The 9,836-nt window shown below is 47.4% G+C and overlaps 1 protein-coding gene across 1 annotated transcript; it reads right to left on the bottom strand.

Moving 5' to 3' along the window:
• Positions 1-394: 394 nt before the first annotated feature.
• Positions 395-7,676, bottom strand: TLNRD1 (talin rod domain containing 1). Its single transcript, XM_039381723.1, has one exon. It carries the CDS (start codon positions 7,063-7,065, stop codon positions 5,998-6,000), a length of 1,068 nt encoding a protein of 355 aa, XP_039237657.1. The 5' UTR covers positions 7,066-7,676; the 3' UTR covers positions 395-5,997.
• Between the last annotated feature and the right edge of the window lie 2,160 nt (positions 7,677-9,836).

The raw sequence follows: 9,836 nt of genomic DNA, 5'->3' as shown, positions 1-9,836 counted from the left end.
GTTCTCTGCTTCTCAGGGTTCTCCATCCTTAGACTAAAGTTCAGGTTCCTGCTGCTCAAACAAAACTGGAGAAAAACTGTCGGTTTAAAATCCTGGTAGGTAAGTCAAACTCTACCAAAATCCTACTGCTCTGAGGTATCTCATACTTGCAGTCACTTCACCTAAAACTAATTTGGTTTTAAAACTGAAGTTAAGGAACTTGTTAGTAATCATTTTTCAAGTATTTATTTATTTTGTTGAGGAAGGAGGGAGGGAGGAGAGGAAAATCAAGCTATTTAGCTTTCCAAGTATTTAACATAAAACCCAAAAGAGCTCCATCTGGCAACCAGCAGGATTTCTAAATAATATAAATAGTATCTACATAAGAACCAGGCTGTCTATGGAGTGAGACAACTTTAACTTTTACAACCACAAGAAGCCTTTATTAACATAAAAGGAAATTATAAAAAATTAAGTTAGAACAGGAACAAGAGCCTGGCAAGCTGACAGAAGACCCCAGGAATCTCTGCATTACTCTTGAAATGCTGCTTTTGACTTTGTTGAAATATAGCATCATACACTGAGTGGTTTTAAAAAACAAAACAAAAACACCCCCTTAAGTTCAAAGGACTCTAGTACAATAAAACCAGTTCTAGGAAAATATTCAGATTAATAAAAATCAATATGAAATGCCTTGCTTTGCCACGCAAAACAACCCTTAACATTTTAACATAGCTTGGAAAACATTAATATTTAATTACAGATTTCATTGAGTCATGGATGAGGCCCTTCATGTCCATAGATGTCTGTCTTCATTAAGAAAATGTTCCAGAATACTGCTAATTATGTTAATTAAATGTAAGTCTGAACTATTTAATAAAAATTCTGATAATTCTAATTCCCAAGTAAATAAACATCTCTCAGAGTACACAGTATTTAATTTTCTGAGTTAGTTATATGAAGGATCTGGCCTTGCACTTCATACCTAGCCCTTCTACTTTTTGGCCCAGTTGTAAGTGATCCAAACTTGGTGGTGGTTTGGTGTCCTGTGGGAAACACTTCAATGGTTCTCAATGCCCCTGTCAAATTGCCACTGGGATTTTCTGTCATTTTCTTGGCGAAAAATCAAAGAGTGAAACAGTGGGCCCAAAAAAACATGTTATGGTAATCCTGTGAGGCTAGGGCAGCCTTGAAGCTCTGCATTTTCCGCTATCCCTGGGCTACAGGAAGAGAATTTCTATCTTTATCATTGCCCATCTGGCACCTTTCACAGGCAGCAAGAACAAAGAAGTAAAATGTACTGGCCCCTACCATCTGCTTCTGCTTGTAAAGTCTGGAAAGAGCCTGATAGGGAAGAAAGCAAAAAAAAAAAAAAGATAAAACCCAACCCCTTTGTTTCCCACCAAACTGTTCTGGCAGGTACACATTGTGCCTGTACTTCTTACACATCTTAGGGCCACCCTAGAGACTCCTGGTTCCCCACAGCAGCACAGCTGCTCAGCTCAGAGCATCCCAAACACTCCCAGCCCCACGTCCTCATTCACAGCCTTCCAGCAGCCCGGGAAGAAAGGTCGCGTTGTTTGAGATTTGCTTTATTGGATCAGCCTCTGTTTTATCTAGAATAGGAAAATTCCTGTGGGTTTAATAAGAGGTATTACCCTACAGATTTTCTCTGGTCCCACCTCCTTTCCCATCAGCCACATCCCCTCTCTTGCTGCAAGGCTGCATACACCATGTGTTGGCTCGACCCCTTCTGCCTCTGACAGAAGTTTGGCCAAAAAGAGCAGATTTTCTGCTACTTTGATCATTTCCTGTGGTAAAAAGTAAAGGGAATTATCTGACCCACGGTCTTTTTTTTCTTAGTTTTGAAAAATAACATGGCTTTACATTTGCAAGTTCCCTTAAATAGTGCACTTGCTTTTCAATAGCATTTTGCTGCTAGTTTACTGGTTGTCTTACAGAACTTACTTTTTTTAGAATCAGAAAACACACTGCTGTGACCTCAATCTCAGAGATTCAGCTGCTGTATTACATCAACTATGAACTTCCCTGTGCTGAAGCAGCAACCAAAAGATAGTATCAAATCTACAGACAATACAAAGGTGACAACTTCTTCCCTATTAAAAAGTTATTGCATTTAAGAAGTAAGTTTAATTCTCTTTTGGTGGGGATAGTGTTGCTTTTGGCTACAAATGTGCATTGCATAATGTCTTTAGAAATAAGTTAACCCTTTTATTAAATGCACTACTAATCTATTAGATATGTGATATAAGCACCACAAAACCTTTTCTTTTGTCAAAAATCATCAAGATTCCAGATCAGAAAAACGTGTCTGTTGCTTGTCTAAGCCCATGGTGAAATAGTGTCACTACTGCTGACCTAAATGGTGCGTATGCATTTGGGCAACAAGGGCCTGAAATATGATGCCAAGTGGTAATCAGTGACCTCGATGGGGCCTGTGAGTGCACCCTGAAAACTTGTTCACTTTGTATTTTTTTGTCCCAGAGAGTACAAAGTAAACAAACATGAATATACCTACTGAAATGTCTTGTATCAGAATTAATATTCTATAGGAATAAATTCCAAATAAATTAGCACAATATACATTCTTTATAAATGTGGCACTATGGCATTTAAAATAGATGTATGTTCATATTTAATAGTGGAACCCCACTCTTTCAGCTCAGAAAATGCTACAATATGCATATGTATATATAGACATTTTCCTGTTAATCATTTAGTCAGAGTGCATAAAAAGTTGTGCTTGTTTGTATCAAACGCCTTTTTTTTGACCTTTGTTGTGCTAATTACATGAATAGCACAGATTCTGACAGATACTCTCTTGAGCTGAGGCCAGGGAGCAGCTCATGGCTCCCTTTGTGTGAGTTCTACTCTTGAAAGAAATGACTGAACATTTTGAACTGTTAAAATTACTATTGTTTTAAAATGTCACAGTAAGTTACTTTGGTGAATTTACTACTTGTATGTACATATATATATATTTAAGGAGCCTGTTAACTAAAATCATGGCCTGGCTACATTTCACATTTTATTTTATAAAACCAAACCCTTCCAAAACTCACACAGCTCAAAAGCAAAGGGAGATTCGTTTTCCCTCAGTGTTAAAGGACAAAGAAGATACGTACTTATTTATATATTTATGCATGTACCTCACTTGAAAATATAATAAGAAAGGGGGAAAGAATCTGCAATATCCTTGTTAAAACAAAAATTGCACTAAACCACTTAAAACAAGATCTTACCACAACAAAGATCGGCACTATCATCGTTAATAATATATTGCCTTTCATATGCAGAGGTAATAAGGAGGCTGTACTGTGATCCATATAACCTCAATAATGTATAAATGAATCAAAAAGAACCTAATTAGTTCAGCAGCACCAAAAATTATTAAGTAGAAACATCAAAAGAGCCAGTGGGACACCACTTTCTTCTATCAGACGCTGCAGAGCTGCCCTTCAGAATCCTCTGGTTTATGTCTGCAAGGAGGAGGCCTCACCAATGTAGGTCACGGTAACTTAAAAGACCTGGAGCTAAAGGATGCCATGTGCCCTCTCTGCACAGCACTGCCCTGCAGCTCCTCAGCATCATCCCTGCACGTCCCACACGAAGTTCTGCACCATCCAGGATCTATGCAAAGGAAGGGTGGAGCTGGTTCCTCACCTCCTGTGTGCAGCCGCAGAAGATAGTACATCCTGAAAGCATTACGTGTGCTACAGTCCCTTTTTCCTCCTTCCCCACAGAGCCACTGCGGAAAAGGAGGAAGGGTCGGTTGGGAGGGAGTCTCGGCTTCCACGGAAACACACTACGAGGCAAGGAGATACAAGGGACAGACAACTCCAAACACCCAGAGACACAGGACCTCCCCATAGATGGCCTTGACCTCCTATGAATCCCTCTGGAGTCCTACAGCTGTTCCTGCCACACAGATGGGAAAACGTTTGTGTGTGCACACGTGAAAGCCTCTGAGGAAATACCTGCGGAGGCATCGAAGTCAAAGTTAGAACATCGTGTGCACGAATTTATTCATGAAAAAACAGTAAGAGTACTTTATACTTGTATACTACACCACATAGATGTGGACATCCACGCCTCTGCAGCACATACTGCTGGGTTCACAGGGCATTATTTGTTTCACTCCATTTAAGTAAAGCATCATGTGCAGGAGAAAAAATAATGCTATAAATGGAAGACCTTTCACTACTCCAGGGCTGTCCCATACCCAAAACCCAAAGGTTACCTTCTTCAAAGGAATAAATAGGACAGTACTTTTAACTTAAGTTTTAAGCCGTGGTAGCAACATTTTAAGGTGTGTTCTCCAAGAGCTTTCAACATTGCTCAATTTGCAGATCCATTAAAAAAAACCACAATTAGGCAATGCAGCAGGGCAGTCAAACAAAACCTCCTTGCAGAAGACTTGCTCTTCTATTTACCTTTAACACAACATATAGAAGGCAACAGATCCCACGGGTCCATAAAGACTAGGCTGAAAAAATTCACCACTGCAACTACTGGAACTACAGCAGTATGCTATGGTCCACTAAGGTGGACTCACTAAGGTCTGCCCTCAGTTCCCAAGGAATTCAAGTGGAGGTGGACTGGGCCTCAAAAGCTGGCTATCTTTTCCTGTAATCTATAACATCAACCTCAAACTGCTTTGACAGAAATCTCTACTGAGGAGTTCCAATAAAAACCTCTGAAAAATACAGAGCCCACTCCGGCAAACGTTCACAATCCCGAGCAGACACATAGAACACGCAGGGCCATCCAGCAGGGTGAAGTCTTTCAGGAAGTAATATGGAAAGTCACAGATTTAACACACAGATGGTCCACAACATCAGCAAGAATTAAAACACAAAACTCAAAAGATAACACCGAATGCTGATAAAGACAAACAAAGCCAGGCTGTGCCCTGCTGCAGACACCACCAGCGCTCTGCAGAGCAATCCCAGTGCAGAGCCATCCCAATGCCAAGCAATCCAAGTGTACACAGCACTGCCCAGCTGTCCACAGATACAACTGGAGTAGCTCTGTCAGAGGCTCCTGAGGAGGAGGGGTAGTACTGGGGGAGGGACAGTATTTATAAAAATAAAAGAACTGAATTGAAGCCTGTATGCTGCTGTCTAGAACTCCAGTTACGTTTGTACCACCCATTCCCTGGGGGAAATGACATACAATGCAAACAGGCCTAGTTGTTCAATTATTCAAGTATTAAGAGATTCACAGAAAGGCATCTGAGAAACATAACATTTTAATAGATGAAATAAATACTCCAGTACATGCAAGATAAAAACTGACATTGGAAAAAAATTAAAAATCACTTTTGTTATAGTGTAATTTTGTTTGTTTGTTTAAACACTCACAGTAGCTTTTCCCCCAGTTTGGAAATCAACACATGGAAAACATAATCACAACCTCCAGTCCTTCCACTCCTACACACCAAATGCACTTCTAACCTAACACTTGATGCAAAATAAAAAAAGTCATACAAAACAAAAACAAACAAAATAGTAGCTACATCCATCATCTATGTGTTGTTGGGTTTTTTCATTTTTTTAAATGAGTGAGAACTGAGGTAACCTTTTTCCTGCACAACCAAACAGCAAAATTTAGAAGGGAAATTCGGAAGACAAGACAAGACAAACTTTAAAAACCGCACCCAGCGCGATTAAAGCTCTTTTTTTTCTCCTTTTTTTTAAGATACCCCCACCTCCCCAAATATAAAAACTTTGAAACAGTTATTACCATTTATGTGAAGACCTTGTTGAATAAAGAAAAATTTATCTGCAGATACTTGCTTAACTTTAAAGTAAAAAGAAGCCAAAACTGGCTACCTTTATTAGTACATATAGTTCGAATATGTTCTGCTTCTTCACCACACAAAATCAAAGGATTGGGCTCATCCAAGCAAATTCTTTGGTATACAAAAAAAGGGTGAGGAGGTGGGATATTATTTTCCTTTAGCAATGACTGGGATCTAAACAGAAGATGTGGGGGTTAATTCACAGAATTGGAGTTCACTGGCGGTAAAGTCCTGGGTGAAGATCTTTCTCTTAGTGCCTGAGATAGCAGGTTGCAACCATCGGAGACGGCGCAAGCTGAGTTCCTCAACCTTTCCCTGTAATCGCTCATTTTGGTGCTACTTTCGGGGTGTTGGGCTATATCCCTGAGGCATTGGGTCAGGAGCACACAAGCAGATACCACACTCATGGCTCCTCCTAGGATGGCAGTTTGCACAGCTTTGCCCTCTGGATTAATGGTGGCAGCTTTACCCAAAAACTGGGGCTCAGTGGCAAAGCCCACCAGAGCATAGACAGACTGCACCAAAGGTCCACTGAACAAGACGCACCGGTTCCTGGTCAGCTCGCTGGGCGAGGTCTTGACCTCCTTGACACACGCCAAGAGGGCAGAGGCGCTCGTGCTCATACATTTGACACTGAGTTTGAACTGCTCCTTAGCAAATTTATCCTTGGATTTCTCACTGGCCAGCACACAGGCATCTGTCAGGAATTTCAAGTTCTTGGACATGTTCTGAGAAACCTCCAGCAGGAGCTGAGGGCTCATATCTGCCAAAGGGGTGGTCTTCAAGACCCCGCAGCCGTGCTCCACCTCATGCCTACATCGGGTCACCTTGTAGCGATCCACCAAGCCAGGCATAGCAGGCTGGGCCCCCGGAGTCTCCACTGCAGCCAGGTAGGCAGCGTGGGCAGAGCATTCGGTCAGGGACACCACCAGCTCCCCCATCTCCATCAGGCTTTCCCCCACCTCCCCGAAGCGTCCCATGTTGAGCTGGCTCTGGACGTCATGGGTCAGGATGGAGAGTCCTTTGGTCCTGGCAATGATCGTGTCCCTGCACTTCTCAAAGGACTCACCGAAGACAGACAGACTCTCGGTGTTCACCGGCCTGGTCTCGCTCGACAGCAGAAGCAGATCGGCCACCAGTTGCATCTTGATCTTGCAGTGGTCGCAGATAGAGATGAGCTTCTTCCTCTGCAGGGAGCTGCTGCTGGGGATGCCGCCGCCGGAGACCTCGCTGCTGGACTTGCCGGAGCCACCGCTAGCCATAGCGCCGGGGGGGCACTCGCATGCCGCTCGCTACCCCGCTGCCGCCGCCTCCGCCGCCCGCGCAGTCCCGACTGAGCCCGGCAGGATCGCTCTGCCTTTTCCGCAACATCATTCCATTAATCGTCGGGAGGCAAGAAAAGGCTCTGGGCGCCGGGGCTGCCGCTGCTGCGGGGAGCGAGCTCGGCCGGGGCGCCCGCCCCGCTCCAGCCTCCGCTCCTACGGCGCTCCCGCGGCGGGGCGGCGCTCGCCGGGCGCCCCCGGGCCCCGGTCCGGCATCCTTTAGTTACAAATATCTATTTCTTCCTTTCCTTTTCGCACGCTGGCTCGCCTTCCCTTCCCAGCACCCCGTCCGTGCTAGCCGGCCGCGGGGATCCTGCGCGAAGTTCCCTCCAGCAGCCGGAATCCCTCAGGGACGCGCCGCCGCCGAGCGGAGTTGGGGCAGGGGCGCAGCCCTCCAAGTTGCTACCGCGGCCCCGGCGCCTCCGGTCGGGGAGCGCCCGCCGGGCGCAGCTCGCAGGGGCCGGAGGGGCGGCGGCTGCGCACCATGTGCCGCCCCCGGCGCCCGCCGCGGCCCCGGCTCGCAGGAAGCGCCGCGGAGGGTGTGGCCCGCCCGCCCCGCACGGCCCCGCCGCGCACCCGCGGGGAGCCGGGCCGGGAGGGGAGAGGGGCACGGCGGGGAGCCGGGACACGGGGGACGGCGGGGGGGGGGGGGAAGGGAAAAAAACAGAAGAGAGGAGGGTAAAAAAAAAAAAAAATAAAAAGCTCCACCGGATCCGGGTGCTGGGGCGGGCGGGCGGATCCGTTCCCCTTCCTTTGCCGCTGCCTCACTCCTTCCTGCCGCGATCATTCACGCGGCCGCTGCGCGCTCGGTCCCCGCCGCCGCGGTCCATCCCCTGCGCCCCCGGGCCCTCCTCGCCGGCTCCCGCCGTGGCCGCCGCCGCACCAACTTAGGCTCTTCCCGCAAACAAGGGTGGTGGCCGCGGGCTGCAGCCGCGGATGCTGCGACCCGCCCGGCCTGACGCTCCTCCTGCCATCTTCCCTGGCTGAGCCGCCAACTCCCAGGGAAAAAAAAAAAAATAATAAAAATAAAAAGATAAAAAGAAGAAGGGGAGGAAATCTTCGTTTAAATTCCCTTTCTCAGGCTTTCAGACAAACTACTGGGAAGCGGCGGCTGCGACGCCGCTGCCAGCCAGACGCTGCACGGCTCTGGGGGAGCTCCCCCGCCCCGCTGCCTTTGCTGTAACCTCACTTGAGCCTATCGAAATCTTTTGTGCGGTGTCACCGCCCTTCGTTTAAATCCTGCCCTCCCCCCGCCGCCGCTCCGCGCCCGCCGCCGCTCGCTCCTCCCAGGCGGAGGGGGCAGCAGCGCCGGCACCGCCCGCCCGCCCGCCGCGGGCGCTGCCCCGGCCCCGCCGAGCGGGGGATTGCGGGGGCTCGCTGAGCACATAAACAACCGGGGGTGCTGGAGGGAGAGGCCGGTGGGAGAAATGCGAGAGGCAGCCGGAGAGCGCCTGCCGGGTGGGCGGCGGCGCGTCCTGCGCTCGGATGTCGGACACGGAGGAGATGCCGCGGGGGAACGGAGGAGCCGCCCCCGCTCCAGCCGCCGGGGCTGAGACGCCCCGGGTGCCGCTCCCTGCCCGGCCCCTGCCCCGGGCAGCCCGCCAGGTAAGTGCGGCGTTCCGGTCGGAGCTCCCGTCCCTGTCCCCGGCGCGCCGGGGAGCGCCCGTGTCGGGATGTCCCGGCCCAGGTAGAAGCAGCCGCTGCGTGTGTCAACCTGGGCGGGTCAGAGCCCGTATCACCGCGGGCCCGCCGCACCGCACCCCGCGGGGCTCCGGCTGCCCCAGGTGCCCAGCTGGCTGTCGTGGGTGCTGTACACACGGGATGGGGTATTGCTGCATCTTTATTTACACAGAAATAGTGCCCTCAGCACTGGCCTTGACCCAGTTTTTAAACCAATGAAGATGAATTTGGTGCGTTCCTCTCGTGTCTCTGTCATCGTTTTCGAACACTGGTTACTGTTTGTTAGACTTTAGCAGAGAAAATGTAAACCTACTGACACTGCTGTGTACAGAAAGACTTTCTCTGGCCTGTTTCCATTCTGCAGCACATCAAGAACTTTATTAGATGGTTCTTGTCAAAGATGTTAACACACAGTAAATCTGAGGCATTCATGTAAATGCCAATAAACAGTAATAAAATTAAAATTACTAATTGGGCTGGAACAAGTTACAAGAAGATGGGTTTAATGCTGCCTGGGATGCTTCCAAAGGGAATGTATAGTTTGGTAAATGATGATGATGAGAACATTTATGTCCCACGCATCAGATTCTGTCCTGTTATGCAGTAAGTATCTCCATCAACATAATCCTGAACCCCATCAAATCAACACCAAATTAAAGTCCACATTGAAGTCACATCTTACGTTTGCTACGTGTTTAGCTGCAGCTTAAGCTGCAGCTAAATAATAATATTATTTTTCTCCTTTTCAATCAGAATTCCCTTTTTAAGTCAGGCTTCTAATTCTAGGCATTTAGAATGCATTTAGCAGCCTACAGAAATCCAGAAATACATTTGCCCCGATTCACAGTTAACATCCTACTACAGTCATACTACTGCAAGGGTATAAGTGACCTTGAAATAAGTGGAAATTGGACCAAACTCCCTGCTTGCAGTTGCAGGCCAGATCCAGCGATATTGTGGCGCAAACCCAGCCCACCTAATGGATTCCATACATTTATACATTTAAAGAGCTTCAGATAATTTTATTTGTG

Source organism: Pipra filicauda, unplaced genomic scaffold, assembly GCF_003945595.2.
Source record: "Pipra filicauda isolate LSUMZ 115617 unplaced genomic scaffold, ASM394559v2 scaffold238_size1193820_pilon, whole genome shotgun sequence".
Lineage (NCBI taxonomy): Eukaryota > Metazoa > Chordata > Aves > Passeriformes > Pipridae > Pipra > Pipra filicauda.
The sequence above is the reverse complement of the archived record's forward strand: the minus strand, read 5'-3'. Positions and strand labels throughout refer to the sequence as shown.

Excerpts from the sequence above, each read along its gene's own strand:
- TLNRD1 (XM_039381723.1), bottom strand. The coding sequence starts at position 7,065 with ATGGCTAGCGGTGGCTCCGGCAAGTCCAGCAGCGAGGTCTCCGGCGGC.